The sequence below is a fragment of the Anoplopoma fimbria genome, chromosome 20 (genome assembly GCF_027596085.1).
Source record: "Anoplopoma fimbria isolate UVic2021 breed Golden Eagle Sablefish chromosome 20, Afim_UVic_2022, whole genome shotgun sequence".
NCBI classification, from domain to species: Eukaryota; Metazoa; Chordata; class Actinopteri; order Perciformes; family Anoplopomatidae; genus Anoplopoma; species Anoplopoma fimbria.
The window spans coordinates 14272010-14292500 of record NC_072468.1 but is presented as its reverse complement, the minus strand read 5'-3'; the positions used below and the strand labels follow the sequence as shown (position 1 = coordinate 14292500).

Sequence of the window (20491 nt, the reverse complement as noted above, 5' to 3'; positions counted from 1 at the left end):
AGTTGAAAATTATGTGTTCACAATAAAATGTCCAACTTTTTTTCCAACTTTTTTTCAATCCAGTTTATATTTTGGTCTCCAAAAGACAAATCTAGATCAAAAATTTCAAAGTTCAAGCAATGTATCCAATCAATGATAAAATGGGATAACAAGTCAATGTTGAAATTCAATACTACATTTAAAGCTCAGCTTTCTAAAAATGAATCTAGTTTGCTTTTGCTATACTTTCATTCCTCTCAGGACTACTTTAGGTCCTGTATCACCTTTGCTTGTTATACAGTCCAGAAAAAATCTAACCTGTGTTGTTTAATGCTGATCAAATACCTTTTTCACAGGGTGGCTTTCCACTAGCTGAGCACATCATCTGCTCTGGTGGCTTAGGTCTTCTGAGACTGTAGTTGTTCAAACTCAACAGACAGTTCCTGTCTCTAAGGTTGAAAATCGAACAGAGTCAATCATGAAAAACGTCCAGTGCAAGCAGTCCGTACGGGCCCAGCAGTGAGTGGGTCCCTCCAGACAATCCATGTGCAGCCCTCAGGTGCCCTGCTCCAGCCGAGCTGGCTGTTGGCAAGGGACACCGCTCCAGCGAGATGGAAAATTAAATGAAGTTGAGATTTGAAGTCATTGCTTTCACAATCCTGTCATATATATATATATATGTAAACAAACAAATACATATTATACCTTAATGGTTTGCAGATCCTTTCTGTAATTTTCTCTGTAGACTTTCACTGCCTGACCCACAGAATGAAATTAAAATGTCCCAGAGCAACAACCTGTTGATCGAAGATTAACACAATGGTTGGGCTTTGTTGACCTGGTGATGTCATGGATCAGGTGACCGTAACCAATAGCTACTGTAAGCATTAAGTCCATGGGCGGAGTTCAGGGCTCAAGGGTCCTATAAAGCTAAATTAAATGACTCAGCCACCATTTTGAGTGAGGATTTCCTTCATAACAGAAGGAAATGAGGAGAGGAGTGAAATAACTGTGGCATCCCAAATAAAATTCTGCTGAAAAAAATAAATGTGGAATAATAAAGTCAAATTCTGAAATAAATAAAACATTTGTCCTTTGAAACACATCACATTTACAATTTAATATAATATTGACTATTATTATTTAATCATCAATGTTTGCATGTATTCATATATGTTTGCCTCATTTATTAATTTCAAGATTTATTACATAGCCCTATATTTATTTATTTCATAGGCATATGTATTTATTTATTCATGTATGTATTTATTAATTAAACATTGATTGAAATGGCATTCCAGATAAACCCTACACACGAGGCGGCTCAAACTCGTTTATATTGACTCATTTATATTTACATTTACTTATATCTATCTATTGCCTCGTTTATATTTTCTGGATATATTTCAAAGCCATACTTATTTTTCTTTACAGAAGGATACCAGTTTTAACTAGATTGCCACCTCATGGACATATGGGTGCAGAAATACACCCATAGATGAAAGTTATTAAAATATTGTACAAAAAAACCCCCAAAACATTTAGATTTAAAAAAAAATTCTATTTACATGCATATTTATATATATTTAAATTAACCTGTACATTCATTTGATAAATTAGGCTTTTATTTTTACATTTCTTTTCTACTATTTAATTTATTCTGACGGTAACTTTAGTCCTCCATATAGGATCACCTGGAGGAAGGATACAGAAAGGACAAACCAGTAGTGGGTGTGTCCTGTATGGGCTGCTGTCATACAAACAGGGAAAAAGAAGCACTTTCAGCCATATTTTGTCACTCACAGGGTTCTGTCGACTCACTTAGGGAACAGGTCTGGAGAGAGCCTGACAAACTTCCAGGGGAAAAAGATTCGTCAGTCTACTGCCCATCTCTGGACAACATGGCACGGACTAAACTGGGTAAAGACATGTCCACAGTCTAAATCTACATTTTCATTCATCTGTGTGTTAATGACTGAACATTAAATGCTTCTGTAAACTGTGCTTGACAAAACACAATTAGTAGTCTACCGGTGTGTCTCCTGTGATTATACTTCCAGTGCTTTTATTTTCTACATGTAGTATACAATTCATAATTTTCAATGACTTTCATTTTGATATGTTCACTGTAATGTCTTTTAAGTGGAAATACTCTCATATGAACACCTGTCCTCATCACACTTTATACCCTGATGAAGACTTGTTGAGAAGAAACCTGTTGGTCATCCTTTAGTAATAAAGGATTTTAATTCACAAACAGAGTGCCACGGATGTTTTCACACTGCCAACTAATACCAAGGACTTCCGTCAAGAGTACGCTGTTTTTTATGCGTTACTTGAATATTTTCCCACTTCTTGAAAGCTACTGAGTTCCTTGACCCAGGGCAGCGCTCCCTGTTTTGATTTGGAGTCACATGCAGAGTGTGAACAGATAGGAATCGAGCATGGTGTCTCTGCTGGTTAAACCTGACTAACCAGTCTGTTGAGACTTTCTGCAGGTGTGTCATGCATTACACATGGGGACTTTACTCACTCAAGTGGCTAACTGGTACGTCTGAGTGAAGAAATAGGAATTCTGTTGTTTAAAATTAAACCTTTGTCCAGTCATTGAAAGGTTTTAACATTTCATGTATAATCATGTAGTCCTAAAGAGTAACTGTTCAAAAGGAAACTCAATGCATTATGCTACAGAAAATAGTAAAACAAAAGGAGATAAGTCACTCTTAAACCGTACACCCTGCTACAAGTTATCAAAATATCCATCAACCAAGTTACCAAAGCTCTATCTTACTATTACAACATTGCATGAAATAACTTCCTCAGTGCTGAATAGTTTTGTTCTTGTCATTTTTCAGGAGCATGGAGCCCTTTAATGGAGGCAGCTGTGGGGTTTGCCCTGGGAACAGTGGGAGGCTGCATACTGGGAGCCACAGAGGACCCAGTGGACAAGACACTTTCAGTTATGACTGCAGCTGGTCCACTGAAACCAGTGGTGGATGAAGTCAGGACAGTGGGAGCTCTGGGGCTGGGGACCCTTATTGGAGCCACAGCACTGACCACAGCCATGACTTCAGTAGTAGCTGGTGTGATTCTGGCGGCGGCGGTAGCTTCAGTGTTTGTGGCCGCACAGAGCTGTGGTACCTCCCACACAGACTCTCTTAGCTTGTGGGCATCAGCAGGACTCGCGGGGGCCTTTGGGACCACTCTCAGTGGGGCCACGCTCGGGGTCTCTATTGAATGGATTGTGAAGGAATATGGCATGGTGGGCCTTCTGTGGGCGCTGAGCATATTCACTGTGCTCAAACCGCCCCTGCACTTTGTATTTAAGCTCGTCTGGAAGAAGGGAGAGGCCTGTTGCACTCTGAGATCTCAAGACTTTGACAGTGAGAGGAAACACACAGAGATTACAGAGTTGCAACACAGGCAGATAATGGCTGTGCAGATGGAGCAGAGGATCCTGACCCTGGAGAAGGGAGGCAGCGCCAGTGGGATGGAGGACATGACCACATGGGTCAATGAGCAAAGGCAGAGAGCAGAGATAGAGAGGAAGACAAAGGAGAATGAAGAGGCAGAGATAGATCGAAGAACCATGCAAGACTGGATCAACACAGTGGTGGTCAAATATGTGGACTTCTTGGCTTTCTCAGGGATACCAATGACAGTGGTTGCTATAGTAACATCAGGTTTTGGGGTGTTTGGTTACGGAGGCCACCAGTCTGTGTTTATAGTTCTTCTGGCTTTGGTTGCAGTGATAGCCTATTTGCTCCTGAAATCATCGGACTTTAAGTTCTGGATGTTGATAGGATGCATGGGAATGTTTGCAACTTTCGTCATCGCCATGCTCACCCTGCACGCCGGTCAGGTGGTCCTAACAACTGCCATGAAGATGCAAGCAGCAGGACAGAGTCAGTCCAGAGAAAACATCAGTGCTCGAATCAACCACCAATCCTCTCTGGAAGCTTTGAACGCAGCTTTTTTTGCTGCAAAATTATGCGAGTTGGGTTTGGGCGCTGCAGTGGGGGGTCCGCTGGTGAGGCGAGCAGCCGGAGAGGTGAAAGTCATAGCGGGGGCAGCTTTGGTGGCGGGGGGTTTACTGGCTGCGGTGGAGTTTTTAGCCCCAGTGCTAGGAGACGGGGGAAAGCAGGGGCGTTGCTGGGGGTGGTGGGGGCAGCAGGTGTCTCTGTGGGTGCAGCGGCAGCTGTGGCTGGAAGGTGGTCCTCATGGCCAGGAACTCTGGGAACAGTAGCAGGGTTGGTTATGGGAGCATTAGCGATGGGAAAATGGCACATTGTCAACATCGGCCTGCAAGTGCCTGTGGCCTATGTCTTTGCTATGACCAGTCTATTTTAGCACAACACATGTTAGGATGCTACTGAGAAAACATTGTCAATGCTCTGAGTTGCCAGTGTGTGATTTGCATTACTAGCCTGTTTTAAGTAACTCAACTTTAAAGGATAAGTGTGTTTATGTATTCAATATTTTTCTGACGATCACAAATCCCATGTAGTGTCCTACTGATGTGTGTATTAAAGCTAGATAGAGCTTCTTCCTCTGTGACATAGAGCTCCTGTTATCTAAAGACTCAATCCCACATACCTGATGCAGAAGTACTCCCTAGATGACAAACGTGGATTAAACTGAAAATAGTGACCAATGAACAGTTCCCTCCTGTTCGAGTAACGTTACAAACCACAGTGACCAGATGTTTAAGGAAACAACTGAGCCTTATTTCTTTAATTAAACTTTTGCAGATTGACATCTTTAGTAGCAACCAGTGAACTGGGGTGAGAGCAATCAAAGACGCAAAGTATTGAGAGACACCAAAACAAATCATAGGGTTTGAGATTTGTTGAAAATGACAAAAATAAAGAATTACACCAGACTGGTTATTTAAAGCTTAACTCCAGCTGTTTTTGACCTGATTCATATTTAGCTATATTTTGTTCTATGACCCAATCATTTTTTGCCAAAATCTTGTAAAATCCTTCACTTTGATGCATTACATCTTTTTTTGCCTGATGTGGCTCTTAATCTAACTAAAATAGTTCAATTCCATAATCCAAATCCAGTATTATAGCCCACGGAGAGCACTACCTACTGTAGTATGGCACAGGCACTGTCGCCTCACAGCAAGAGGGTTCAGGGTGGGAACCCACATGGTGGTTCAGGCTGAGAAACCACAGTTGAGAAAATATATAAAACAGGTTTCTTTTGATGGCTATCTGGAGGATAAATATTTTGCATGATATGCCATAGTGTTTTGTATTTTTACATGTCTGTATCCAGCCGATTGCATTAACATCTCTCTGTGTGTTAATTGCATGATTTAAGGTAAAGATTTGCCTCAAATTTCAACATTCCAGAATTAATTTGCAGGCTCAACCTCAAATTTCATAGTACATGAATGAAGGGATATATCTTTATGGCACATCGTCCAAAGTCTTAAATAAACTCCAAAAATCTGCCCACCCATTCCTGTTACCATGATCAGACCCCCTGTAACCTCCAGAACCTCCACTGGCCCCCTGTCCCACAACGACTCCAATTCAAAGTCTTCCACACTCACAAAGCCCTCCATAACCAGGCCCCCTCCTGGGCACTGCCCCACCACCACACATAACCTCCGCTCCACTGATGCCAACCTCCCGTGTCCAGCACCAGGACCTGGGGCGACTGAGCCTTCTCCGTATGTGCCCCATTCCTCTCTCTCACAGAAAACATCAGAGACTGCACCAAACTGTTCATGTATATTTGATTGTGTTTTATATGATCATTTTAACTTGTCTTAAGCGTCTTTGGGTACTATGAAAACCGCTCTATTGATAAATTGAATTATTATCATTTTAATAAGCAGTGTGTGACAGAATCTTTTCAAACCGTTTTTTCCAGGGTTGAACCACCAAATGTCTGAACCTCAAGCTACCGGTGAAGAAAAAGAAAACTGAAAATACAAAGGAATTCAAACTCAGTATCTGTGGTGACGTTTGATTAGAGAGGAAATTAATAACTTAGTCATTAGCCACTGAAAAAAGTCTTGGTACATGTTCCACATGTAACTATTTCTCAGTTTTCTCAAAGTATATACATGTCCGTTAATTAAAAGCATAGCCCTTATGGTCATTATGCGTTATTTTCTTATATGAGTAGTCCCTAAGAAACCACTGATATTAATCACTGCAAAAAACCTGAGTAAAAAAATGTGAAAGAAATAGTACAAAAACAATATGCAACACCACATTTGACCAAATGGACACTTTTCTGCCTCTTCTTCTTCTTCTTCCGGTTTTACAATGGTTGGCATCTATCTTATTGGTGCATTAGTGTGAGGATCAGGAAATAGACTTTCCCCAAAACAAAAGAAAGCAAAATAAAAATAAATAAAAACATTCCACACATACCAAATTAACCTATATTTTGTCTTCATGTTTTACACTCTAGACCAGACCTGGGCATTGTACGGCCCGGATGATTCTGACCGGCCCGCGAAAGATTACATGATAATTAGAAAATAAAACATGTTTTCTAATTATCTTATGGGTGGACTAAAACCGCATTGCTTTTATTTTGAAGCCCATTTATTCTCACAGTGCACGCGATCGTGCACGTCAACTGTGCACGTGAAATGCGTGTGATTGACAACCTGTCTTCCTTCCCTGTCATCCTGAAACATGCGAACATGTCGGCTCATGCCAGAAAGAGGAAGTGGTGCCGAAAGCAGAACTTTCAAACAAATATGGACTACTAATGTTTACTACTCATGTTTACTACTAATGTTTTCTTTATGAAGTCCAGGTGAACCTGTGTGTTTGGTGTGTGGGGAGCATGTCGCCGTGTTTAAAGAGGACAATTTTTTTTTTTTTTTGCACAGTTCTGAAAACATTAAATGTTTAATATAGGCATGTAAAGTCAAAAAGGCTACAAAACTGGGACACTTTTCTTTACACAGTTACACAGTTCAGTGACATGTCTTGTTTATTTTGGCTACAAAGATGATGTGATGTCTTTAGAAAGCTAAGAAAATCCTTGTTTCAATAGTATATGAAACTCAAAATGCCCTTTGTTATTAATGTGACTGAAAATGAGTCAAATGTTTCACATTTTGTTTATCATTTTGGAAATTATATTTGAATAAATTATATTTTTGAAAGCTAACCTCACCTTTTAATTGCCAAATAATAACATACACTCTTACCAGCGGTCAAAACAATGACATTTACTGCTTTTTATATAGAAATAAAATGTATATTATGCATAATTGAGTTCGGCATTTTGGCCCGGCCCTCCAAAATATTTTCAGTTGCTCATTTGGCCCCCTGGGAAAAATAATTGCCCACCCCTGCTCTAGACCTATATAGTCCTAGACTGTAAAAAAAACAACAACCCTGTGTTCCTTAAGAAAGTTAACAGTACCCTAACCTGTGCTGAGTACTCCTTTTAATGTGCAATCATTCACTCAGAGTATTCCTTACCATCTCTCTCTGCATCTCATACTCACTACAACTCAAAACTACCTGCTCAACTGACTCCTCTTCTCCACATCCCTCACACAGCCCTGTCTGGTGTTCCCTATCATTTTCAGTGTTTTGTTTAGCGCACAATGGCCAACATTAACCTAGTCAACACTGTTGCCTCTCTTCTGTTCCACTCCCTACCCTGGTAACTTTGGCACTCTTTTGAATATGATATAGATGCCTCCCTTTCTGCTCTCTGTCCCAACTTCTTTGCAACACTTTTTTGCCTCTTCAACCAGTTTCCTGTTTTATCATGTGACACAGAGCAGCCAGTCACATGACCTCAGCTTACTTTAACAGGAAGAGATAGACGTGCAGCTCAGGGGGAAGTAGAAAGGGCAGTGCCAGCATTAACATAACTGACACATACTGTTTAGATCAGCTGTGTGCAAGCTTAAGTTTCAGGTTAACAGGTAGGATAATTTCATTTTCATAATTGTAAAAATGGCTTTTAAGTAATGTAAATAATCTTGAATAGACATTGTCCCGGTATTACTGCTGTGTGTTTAGATAAACAGGATCTTAGATCTCAGCTGTTGGAGTGTTCTCTGTCTCAACAAGCTGCTTCAGTAAGATGTCATATACTCTTCATGTAGTAATAAGGAAACTAAACATATAATAGATGCTGTCATCATCAATTTCAACCTATTTTAGTCTATCTACAAAGCTTTGTGTCCCGGGTGATCTTAAAGTGGTTTCAGAACACAAAATCTTATATTAATCTAACTTAATTATATATTCATGAGTTTTCTTAATTTCAAAATAAACTACTTAAAGGTGTTTAATACAACATTCGGAGCATTAATATATCATCAAACAACTATTATCTATGTAAAGGTATAGAGGAGTAATGTCTACCTGAGCAGAGAATGAACTCTCTCTCCCTCTGTGTGTGTTGTTACCAGAGCTTCTCCTTGATTTGCTGACATAGCCGGCCGACTGCGTGCCAGTTAGTGCATGTTAGTACCGCTGCTCTGCTTACTGTTGATATCTCTGGCTCAAACTGTAACAGTTGTTGGCTGTGTTAATTCATTTTTTTCATACCACTTCAGTAACATATAAACATTAGTTGTTATGACTTGAGATGAACAAATGTTCTGCTAATAGTTCACTTTACTCATTCAATTGTTTTTAAATGAACATGATCATCATTTTACCTGCTTCCCAGCATGCATGTTTGAGAGTTCCAACCATACATACAGTGTCCAGGGAACGTGATCTCACAAAGGTTAAATGAAGCCCTGTGTGTGGAGTGTCCTTGTTTCCTTGCTGAAGTGATCAGATTGAAGTTCAAAAAGGTTTGTCAGATTTATTATGTGCTCAATCATTGAACACATAATAAATCTGACAAACCTTTTTATACATTAGTGAAAAACCAAGCCAAACTAACAGCCCTTTTCAACGAAACAGTTGTTGTCTGTGTTGACCTTAAATGAGAATGAAAAGGCTACTTATTCAAAGAAAGCTTACAGAGAAAAGTACTTGCTTGAGCTGGAGATGCAGGTGCAAACATTAACATTTCTCAAGTCGTAAGGGAGTTGCAGATGATTTACTAATTATAATAATAATAAATGTATTTTTTATAGGGTTTTAAAAGCTGCTCAAAGGCACTTTACATGGTGAAAATAGAGACAGTAAGAGCAATAACAATAAAAACAAAGCCAATAAATTACATCATAGTAGTAAAAAGACAATAACATTTCATAACTTGGCATCACAGGTTAAAAGCAAAATAGGTGAATGTTGAGTGCAGTTTTGAAAGAGGGGTGGGGGGAGAATGTCAGAGGTTTTGGGGGAGAGAGTTCCATAGGTAGGGGGCAGCAATGGAGAAGGCCCTGTCCCCCCAGGTCAGGTGCTTGGGCAGGGTAAGAGGGATGAGGAGGTTAGCGGGTGGGAGTGTGCGGCGCAGGAAGTCAGAAAGGTATGAAGGGGCCAGGTTGTGAAGAGCTTTGTATGTAATGCGGAGAATCTTCAACTGTATTCTTTGTTGTATGGGGAGCCAGTGGAGGTTTTGAAGGACTGGGGTGATGTGATCTCTGGTGCGAGAGTAGGAGAGCAGAAGGGCAGCGTAGTTTTAGATGTATTTGTAGTTTGTTGATGATTTTTTTTGGGGGTGGATGTGCCGTACAGAATGCTGTTGCAGTAGTCCAGTAGAGAGGTGATGAAGGCGTGGATGATGCCATAGTAGGTGGAGTGTGCAGTATTGCGAGCAAGTTTGTATTGCTGCATGTATTCCTTGTATGGGGGCGTTGCTTGTATATAGATGTTCTCTATTAATGCTGAATAATAAGCTGCTCTGGCATTACGAAGGGCCTTCTTATATATTTTAACCGGGGGCTAAGGGTGGAGAATTTTTCAGTAAGACAGGCTGACAGGGATGAGGGGATGATTCTACTGAGATTGACGGTGCTCGTGTGTTTGGGTTCTTGGATGGGGATGTCCATGTCCATGATGGATAGGAGGTCAGAGCCGAAGAGGTGGTTGATGGTGATTCTAGTGGAACAGACCAGGTCCAGGATATGACTGCGGTTATGGGTGGTGTCATGTAAAATATTACATTCATATGTATAAATGCACACATACAAATCTCAAACACAGTATATTTTGTCTATGCTTTCACATCACACCACACTGTGCACATTGCGGTAAATGATTATAAGTTCTCTTAGAAGGTCAAATACTCCGGACAGGGCATTCTAGTGCCTGGCCGTACGATGGAAAAGAACAGAGACACTTAAAGAAGGAATGTGCCTTTACGACCAACTGACCACAGATAACAAAGGCTCTTTTTACGACAAACTGACCAAGGCCCTCAGAAAGTCTAAAAGTCTAAACCAAGAGCCGCCTCTCTCTTTTTTGGACCTATCATATTCAACTCACAAAACCTATATAACATGATGCGCACTCTGTATAAGCGCCTTTTAGTTGCTGAACTTCTCAGTACTGCTAGGCCCGTGCACGTATAACTGCTGGGCGATATACTCCTGTTATCCTAAAATAAATACCAATTTGTTTTAAGTTGAATCTGGTGTAGAAGTCTCTCTTGTTTTCCACTCAACAGTGATGTGATGAGTGAAGTTGAAACATGTCCAAAAATTCAGTGGCTATCTTACAGTCTGTGGAGTCAGTGTTGATGTTGAAATCACCCAGCAGCAGGATGGAAGGTCAGATGGAGAATTTTCAATTCAATTCAATTTCAATTAAATTTATTTTATATAGCCCAGAATCACAAATTACAAATTTGCCTCAGAGGGATTTACAATCTGTACACATGCGACATCCTCTGTCCCGGAATCCTCACATCGGCACAGGGAAAACTCCCCTAAAAACCCCTTTAACAGGGAGAAAAAAGAAAGAAACCTATGGGAGAGCGACAGAGGAGGGATCCTTCTCCCAGGATGGACAGAAATGCAATAGATGTCATGTGTACAGAATGGACAACATAACAGAGTTACAAAACATTCAATGGCATATGACATAAATTATTTATATAAAAAGAGTAGTAAGCAGAGTAACGAAGGAAAAAATTAAGACTACTTATAATAACAGCAGCAATAAATATAGTAGAATTATAATAATGATATAGGGAATAGTAATAAGATAAGATAAGATAAGATAATCCTTTATTAGTCCCGCAGCGGGGAAATTTGCAGGCTTGTAATGTGACTAATATTAATAATGGAAGTAGCAGAGGGTGTCAGCCGGGTCATGGCAGGAGGCACAACCACGGCCCAGGTACCATAACGATTCATGGAAACCTGCGAGATGAGAAAGCACAAAGACTCCAGTGTAGAAGCAAAGCCAATAAGCGTAATGGTACAGGGAATAGTAATAGTAATGTAACTAATAATATCAATGGTAGTAGCAGTGGGTGTCAGCAGGGCCACAGCAGAAAGTACGGCCACAGTCCAGGTACAGCCACGATTTATAGAAACCTGCGAGGCGAGAAAGCACAAAGACTCCAGGGTAGAAGCAAAGCCAATAAGCATAATAGTACAGGGAATAATAATAGTAATGTTACTAATAATAATAATAGTGGTAGTAGCAGTGGGTGTCAGCAGGGCCACAGCAGGAGGAACGACCACGGTCCAGATATAATCACGATTCATGGAAACCTGCGAGGCGAGAAAGCACAAGGACTCCGGGGAAGAAGCAAAGTCAGTAATGTGCATAAATAGGACATGAATACATAAAGATGGAGGGAGAGAAGAGGAGGGAGGAGCTCAGTGTATCCTAGGTAGTCCCCCGTCAGTCTAGGCCTATAGCAGCATATCTAGGGGCTGAACCAAGGCAAACCTTAGCCAGCCCTAACTATAAGCGCTATCAAAAAGGAAGGTCTTAAGCCTCCTCTTAAAAGTGGTGAGTGTGTCTGCCCCCCAGACTGAAACTGGCACCTGGTTCCACAGAAGAGGAGCCTGATAACTGAAAGCTCTGGCTCCCATCCTACTTTTATACTCTAGGAATCACAAGTAACCCTGCATTGAGGGAGCGCAGCTCTCTAGTTGGGTAATATAGAACCATAAATTCCTTTAGATAAGACGGTGCCTGGCCAGTTAGAGCTTTGTAGGTGAGGAGAATCATTTTAAATGTTGGATGGCATGGCAATGCCATCTTGAGAAACTATATCGTTAGATTATTGATTTTGAAGGTGATCCTGCCCTAGTAGAATAACTTCAGTTTTGTCGGAGTTTAACATCAAGAAGTTGCATGTCATGCAAGTTTTTATGTCCTTAAAACATGCTTGAAGAAGAGCTGGGTAAGGAATTATTACAGGTCAGAGAGGAAGGCAGGGTTAGATAAATGAAATGACCAGGGGTTTAGGATCAGAGTTTGAATGTCAGGTGTTCAAATGAGGATTGAGTTTGGATGGTAGTCTGCTTTTATGTGTTGGCAGTAGAGAGCGGCAATTCCTCTACCGCGGCCATCAGGGCGTGGTTTATCAAGGTAATGATACCCAGTAGGGCAAGTTTTGTTGTTTGAAGTAGGACATATATTTTTACCAAGTTTTAGTGAGACAAACAATATCAAGGTTATTGTCATTAATGAATTCATTGAGAAAGTTAAAGCATTAATCCAAAGCAGTTTAAGTGTCAGGTGAAGGTGAGCATTTAAAGTCCAGGTGTCATTTCAAGAGTGAGATCTGAAAGCAGTAGAATTCAGTAAGTGTAGTGACTGAAATATCAGCTTCAGCTTTAACACTGATGAGACAGTTGAATTGTTAGTTTGTATGCAAACAAGAGAAGTGGAACTAACAGTTGAGGGAAAAAAGCAAAAGCAGCTGAAATGTCAGTCAATGTCTAAGTCATAAAAGCAGTTGTCATGTAAAGTAGGACAGAGTTTTTGAGCTGTCAGTTTTAAACATTCTGGGCAAAACATACTAATGTTAGAATCAGAAGTGTTCGAAAAAACAGTAACAAAGCAGATATTTACCACCTGACGAGAGTATCACATTGTATGTCAGCTTGTGAATAAATATTTGGTACATTTTTAATTTGTACATTCCTTCTTTTTAGAAATGGGGCCCTTAGCAGTAACTCAGATCCTTGCCCTGATCTCACTGACCGTTGCCCTAGACAACGGATTACTGAAGACTCCCCCTATGGGATGGATGGCCTGGGAACGCTTTCGCTGTGATATTGACTGTAAAGATGACCCAGAGAACTGCATCAGGTATAATCACTTTGGGAATTTCTGTGAGTTCGTTTACCCTGGATATTCTGAGCAAAGCTATTGGAGGCATCATCACTGACAAGATAAGGGACTGAGTTAGAATCCAATCATCAAAGAAAATAACGTCAGTTGCGTGAGGAGAGAACAAGAGAAGACCACACAGTCTGCTGTAGGTGCTTGGACAATGAATCGTGCTTTCAGTCAAACCTTATGTTTAAGGGCTTGAGGGGTGTGAACATGATGTCCATGCCAGGCTAAATTGCAATGAATGATGATGACCAAAGTATTGAAAGATAGGTGTAGTCAGTTTTGAAAATGAACATAGTCGACATTTTGCTGTTGATCTTGTTTAAAGTTAAAGTGTGAGACACCGATAGTTACTTCAACACTACTGAGGTGAAATAGAATATTTATACAGACATTTTGGGTTTAGTGTGATATAATAGTCTGACAGCCAAAAGGCAATCCCCTAAATATGTTATTTTATTAATAGAAAATATTTAGAAATCAATACTGCCTTGGCCAATGACTTAACCTTCAACCATATTTAATTGAAATCTTGTTTAAGGAGGCAAAGAATTTGACTTTTAAAGTATATCAATGTGTTTCATGCGTGGCTGACAAACTCTGTGTTACTTTCCTCTGTCCATCGCGTTCACAGCGAGGACCTGTTCAGAGACACAGCTGATCGACTGGCTGAAGATGGCTGGAAGGAGCTGGGCTATGAGTATATAATCGTGGATGACTGCTGGATGTCAATGCTGAGAGATGAACATGGGAGACTGCAACCTGAACCCTCCAGGTTGGGCTACTTGTCTCACTTTATGTTCCATTAACATTCATTCATTTGCAGTCATTTGCAAAACATTCTCAAAGCAATGTGTGGTATAACGCAGCTCGATTAATGGATATAATCGTCAAACTATGAGCTCTTTGTAAGCACCTTGTGTCAGTTCGGCTCATTGCATTGATGGTGTGTCTTTTCAAAATAAACTTCTGTTATGTTTAGGCAACAAAAACACTAAGTTGGGGGGGGGTTGTTGATACAAAAAGGGAGAAGTTTCTCATCAAAGAATAAAAGTGTCTGTGCAAACAACACTCCACTCTTTCCTCTTCACTGCTGTTGAAGTGGTGTGTGCGTTCAAACAGCACATGCGTTGCCATGCACCCTGACTAGTTTCTCTAACCGACACATGATGGCTGAATGAAAGAGGAGCATGTTTGGAGCTATTTCACAGCTGTAAAAGATGGTTGTGGTTATATCCAAAAATACAATGGAAATGACAAACAAGATCAGCTGTTCGGGCAATTTTTGTCATTGTATTGTTCTAACTTCATGGTCATGGTTTGAACAAACTAGAGTTGCTGATTGTTTGAGTAGTAACCAAAGGCTTTTGGTGAGTTTTGTTTTGTTTCTGTCCAGTTTAAATTAAGTATGTTTTATGATGAGTTAACAAGGCTGTTAAGCCTGGCTGTTAAGCCTGTCTTAGGCTACACATGTTCAGTTCATTTACCATCCTCAAACTTGTAGGCATAGCTGGTACAGCTCTGCAGAAGGAGTGATCAGCTTTCTCCGTCTATTTTTTACCATAAGTTCTGATCGGACATACAAATAAAAGATGGCAAATTTTCCCTAAAAGTATAAATGGGGCCTGTTTAAATGAAACATCTCAATACTCGGGGGTCATGTTTGAATGAGCTTTTTTTAAAGTAATAGTTTGTGCTTGTTTCCCTCTAGGTTCCCAGGGGGCATTGCAAAACTGGCAAGGTATATCCATGATCGTGGATTGAAGCTGGGCATCTATGCAGACATGGGCACTCACACATGTATGGGATTCCCTGGCACCACACTGGATAAAATCGAGATCGATGCCCAGACCTTTGCTAGCTGGGGGGTAGACTATCTGAAGTTTGATGGCTGTTACTCAAATCCTGTAGAACAAATTCTGGGTAAGAGCATACTAACCAACTAAATGGAATGGAATGAAGTCATTGAAAACTGAAATTCTTACAATAACAATAAGCCAAAAGAGATGGTTGACTAGGTATATTAAGGGTTTTCTTGTGTCGCACAGGTTACCCTCGGATGTCCAAGGCTTTGAATGCTACGGGCAGACCTATGGCCTACTCCTGTAGTTTGCCTGTCTATGTTGGAGGGCTTCCCCCTAATGTGAGTGTCATCCCTACAGCAGATGATGAGTCACTGGGACTTGGATGTTTAATGCCAATAATATTCTTTTCTTTTATATTCTTAATTTTTTCACAATGTTGGTGCGCTTCCATCCTCTCTAATGGAAAGACAGGATGGCCAGACAGACAGCGCCATAGGTCACTGAGTCTCTTAGCCGGTGTCAGGGCTCAGAGGAGTGCTGTCTTGAGAGACAGCATTTTCACAAAGTTTTGTGATATCAGCTCAAAAGGGGGACCCCAAAGTCTGTGCAGCACCAGCGGTAAATCCCACTGTGGTGACGACCTCCTGCTTTGCATGAACCTAACCCTATCAATTATGTGCAGAGAAGCCACTTTAAAATGACAACACTTCATAAAACATTTTAAACAATCTTTTCACAATAATTCCAATAAACACACCTCACTGGGTTAAATAATTAAACTGGCCACAATGCAAAAACCATAAGCGCAAGTAGGACTCGAAGCCCAAACTCTTTGGCAAATCTGGAAATCAAGGAATACCACACATATCGCCCACTGGAAAAATGGATTTCGATGGAATATCTGTCATGAACAATTATATAGCGCGCACGCACACGCGCACGCACACACACACCTTAAAGTCTGTTTCCCTCATCCTACCAGGTGAACTACTCTTTTCTGGGTGATATCTGTCACCTGTGGAGGAATTACTACGATATCCAGGACTCATGGGACAGTGTGCAAGGCATCATTGAGTGGTTCTCCAACAACCAGGATGATCTGCAGCCAGCTGCAGGGCCTGGACGATGGAATGACCCCGACATGGTATGATGGATTTGTCTTCAGTATTGATCCTGTACCATAAGACATAACACAACTGGTCATAGAGGCAATCCGAACCCTGACTGTTGTCTCTCATAGTGCGTTCACATCCAAGGTTACCCTATTCCAAACCATCGTTCATACGTTTTCTTTATCTGTATTTTTGTTTTCATACTGTCCGTTTGCATGACTCGTATATGAAAGTCATATGTGGCACAAGTAGCTTGTTTATTGGACAGAGTTTAGCTAAAGTCATCCTTTCCCTGTGACAACAGCCACACAACTTTTCCACTGTAGGCCTTTTATCCACACAGAGCTGTTGTGCCCACCCAGCCTCCAGTCCCATGTAGGGTCAAAGCGCTCTGAGGTCCGCCTTGCTGATCAATATCCATACTCTATGCCCTGCAGCTGTCTGTATGACAACAGATAAGCCTCTTGGATAAGAGGCTATATATCTGGGGTTTCCGGCGTCAAATATAAAGAATGTGCTTTTCAACAATGCTGGAAGAGTCTGAAACAACAACAGTATTGTGTCAGTGACGATGAGGAATACAAGGCTTTTCCAAACCTGTGATGTTTGTTTTCACAAATGAGTGGATGCTGTTGGGCAGTAATGTTAAGGAGCTCCCCACTCTCTTCCTTCTCAGCTCTTCTTTCTCTTACCAGGATTCCCTTGCAACCTGGAAAACCTAAAAAAACAGTTGACCAATATTCCTGTCATGGAAAACACATGGATAATGTAACGGGTGGTGTGTTGACCCAAGTGCAGTACGACCAGGAGACAGAGTAATGTTTAGGAGCTTTATTCAAAGCGGAACAAACAGCAGGTAGACAGAAACCAAAAGGAGCAAAGGCAAATCTCGTGGTCAGGGACAGAAGGCTGAGTCGGTTAACCGGGGCAGAGGCAAGGTAGGAATACCGTGGTCTGGGACGGAAGACTGAGTCAGTTACCGGGGCAGAGGCAAGGCGGAGAAGTCCAAACAAGCGGGGTCGGCAACGGGAAATCAGTCCGGGGAATAACGCTGGAAGGTCTGGCATAATGCAGAGACTGATCTGGCAGTGAGTGTGTGTGAGACTGGGGTATTTATACTGAGGTGAGTAGTGCAGCAGAGTGAGCAGGTGAGAGTGATTGTGCTGATGAGGTGGGTGTGGCAGACAGGTGCACTGCATGAGGCTGATTAGGTGAGTGAGGGAGAGTGTGGTAAGAGAGCGGGGGCTGGGCTGTGAGCTGAGAGAAATAGTGCAGGAAGAGTGAACAGGTGTGACTGTGACAGATAAAGAGAGAAAAAGTCAAATGTCCTGGAACATGTTTTTGTTTATTTAATAATTCAACATTCCCCTATTTTTATATTTCTGAGAATTAATGAACTACTAGGCTATCCATCAGAGCTCCCCAAAACGGTTAACATTGCCATCTGAAAGAAAGAAGTTCATGCTAATGTTCAAATGGTAGTTTATGGATGAGAGTATTTTGAACAGGCTGCTCTTGGGGTATGTTGTGGAAACACTGTGAACACACCTCCAAGTCACCTAAAGTTCACCTATAAACTGCATGTCTCTTGAATCAGACTTCAACATAGAGGAACATATTAATGTATGGCACCATCCCTGTCTGTCATACCAGCAAGATCATCGCTAAAATGTCTTGGAAAATGATGTCTAGAAAAGAGTGGGAGTCGAACTGTATATTCATTCAGTCATAACGCCTCCCATACTTGTGATATCTCTCCTCAGCTCATAATTGGAAACTTTGGTCTTAGTGTGGACCAGGCTCGCTCTCAGATGGCCCTGTGGGCTATAATGGCTGCACCTCTCATCATGTCTAATGACCTCCGAAACTTGGACAACAGTGCAAGGGCCATCCTGCAAAACAAAGTGGCCATTGCCATAAACCAGGACCCCATGGGAATCCAGGGAAGGCGCCTGTTACAGGTCATTATCATTATTAAGACATAAGTTTAGTTACAGAGATCAAACAATGCTGGGAAATAATACACAATAATACACTAATTTATGTGTGTTACTGTGTGTGTTGTTGCACAGGAGAAGAATCGTATAGAGGTTTACTGGAGGCCTCTGTCTCATTCAGCCAGTGCCCTTGTGTTCCTGAGTCGACGGACAGACATGCCCTACCTCTACCACACTTCTCTGGCTAAACTCAAATACGATGCTGGCAACTATGAGGTTGGTTCCCCTTCTATATCTTACCTTGTGTATCATCTTTGTACTGTAATGGTTATTTGATTGATGGATCAGTTGTCCCACAATCTAATATAACATTTCAGCAATCAATTAATTATTTCATCATTCATCAAAAAAAAAAGTCATATCATCTTGTTCCAAAGATTTTCTGCTGAATATCTTTGGGTGCTGGATTGTTGGTGACCTTGATTTTGGGGGTTGAGAATCTCTAGGCACTTCACGATTCCATTCGATTAAGAGGGCATTCATTTCATTATAAAACGACCCCTAACCCTAACCCATAACTTTAAAAAACTGATGAATTTACTTCCACAAGCTGCCCTTATTCACAAATAAATAAGAAAGACTTCTCTTCAACCGAATCCCCTTGTAATAGACAATGAGCATTCAGCTCTCATACAAAAACAACGCTTCCTGGAACATGTGGTAAAACTATACACTCAGTGATAGAGTATGCGGTTATGATCACACAAGGTTCTGTGACAACGGAGTCACTCAGGGATTCCATAGCTTTAGCTTTGGTTTGGTTGTAGAATGAGAGTATTGCTGTGTCTGTATTAACGTTCAGATGAATGCTGTTTCTCGGTTCCAAAGTGTCCAACATAGCGCTAAAGTTCTGATTCTCAATAACTGTGCAGGGGTGCAAAACCTGAGTTGGGCGAAAGAAGAAGCTTCACTACATTAGCTTTAAAGCAGGATTGTGCCGGTTGGATTGTATCCATGATCGGCTGCTCAAGCTCAGCCATCCTCACCAAAACTCTGCTAGTATTTAGCCTAGTTTAAAACGTAAACAAGACGCACGTGTATTACGTATGTTGTGTTCAGGGGCAGTGGTAAGGAATGGACAGCCCGGTGTCACAGAATTGTTACAGGCGATCATAAGGTTGAATATTTCTGATTATTGAGTTTTCTGCATCGAGTCATAACCGCTCAAGACCTACCTTGATCTCTTGATGGGACATTTTTCACTATATTCTGATATTTTATACACTAACCAATGAATGTATTGATTTAAAGAATACAAGATACAATGTTATAATATCTAGCTTTAAAAAAGCTCAAGAAACCGACCAGAGGGATAACTAATGAATCCAACTTATAAAACTATATACAGTATGTTATATAAACTAGTTCGCATTAATTAAATATATGTGTAAAACCCAGTGGCAAATGTGGTCCTGCACCTTTGGACTTCAATAGGATTACAGTATATTTGTTAGAACTTGAATAGAAAAAGTTAATACCAAAAGATAAAAACAATAAAACAACATTGTTTATTTCTCACTGAAATGTGTCTCTACTGCATCATGGTTATAAGAAAATGAATGACAAATATATACATTTCATACTGAATCATATGCCTGAACAGTACAATACCCAAAATGAATTCAAACATTGCATCAAATAAAGACACAAAACCTTCTCATGATTTACAACTGCTGTCATGTATATATGTGCAGTAAAAACTCTCCCACTTTTTTTGAGTTTTTGTTTATAAGTACTGTTTATTTTTTTGCTCTTTATCTGTTTACTCCAAGCTGCTCTAACAGTCAAATCCCCGCCAGTAATAATAAAGTATTATTTATTTGTATCTATCTTTAGAGCTTGTAAAATGAATTGGTGAAATTTGGCTAAAATCATCAAATGTGAATGACTTTGTCTTTTTCAGTTTTCGATATGTTCTTCTCTTGCTTTTAGGCCTATGATGTTTTTACTGGCTCAACAGTGACTGGGTTGAACGCCACCACACAGTTAACATTCTCCATCAATCCCTCGGGTGTTGTCATGTGGTACATCTACCCAGAAAAACAGTCCAGACAGAGGGAAACACTCCACTACCAGAACAAGAAGGCCTCACAATTGACATCCCACAAAGCTAAACCTGGGCATCTTACTGTGTTATGAAGGAACTGTTGTGGAGAATAAAATTGCTACTCTGGAATTTTCTAGAATCATTTATTGACAGGCTCAGTCAAAGCTCAGCTTTTTTTACTTATCGTTGAATAGAAGTTCTTTTGCACTGATGTATTTTTCATTAGACCATTTAGATGTGCCTTTTCCTAAAAATTAGAAAAATAATTTACAAATTATTGTCCCTGTTTGTGATGTTTGTGCCCAGAAGTAACTACAAGTAAGTCTTTCCAAATCTAGTTCAA

The 20491-nt window shown here is 40.6% G+C and overlaps 2 protein-coding genes across 3 annotated transcripts; both read left to right on the top strand.

Annotated features, from left to right (window-relative positions):
• Positions 1-1850: 1850 nt before the first annotated feature.
• Positions 1851-4225, top strand: LOC129109272 (uncharacterized). The gene is made up of 2 exons (XM_054621303.1): positions 1851-1899; positions 2835-4225. Exons 1-2 carry the CDS (start codon positions 1881-1883, stop codon positions 4223-4225), a joined length of 1410 nt encoding a protein of 469 aa, XP_054477278.1. The 5' UTR covers positions 1851-1880.
• Positions 4226-7788: 3563 nt separating this feature from the next.
• Positions 7789-20277, top strand: LOC129110261 (alpha-N-acetylgalactosaminidase-like). Of its 2 annotated transcripts, XM_054622451.1 has the most exons (9): positions 7789-7903; positions 13004-13160; positions 13822-13962; positions 14899-15110; positions 15236-15330; positions 15975-16136; positions 17868-18065; positions 18177-18317; positions 20034-20277. In XM_054622451.1, the coding sequence occupies exons 2-9, from the start codon at positions 13006-13008 to the stop codon at positions 20238-20240; spliced, it is 1311 nt and encodes a 436-aa protein (XP_054478426.1). In that variant the 5' UTR covers positions 7789-7903; positions 13004-13005; the 3' UTR covers positions 20241-20277. The 2 variants fall into 2 exon arrangements, with proteins under 2 accessions (XP_054478426.1, XP_054478427.1); XM_054622452.1 differs by lacking the exon at positions 13004-13160 and having other exon boundaries at positions 7815-7903.
• Positions 20278-20491: the final 214 nt, after the last annotated feature.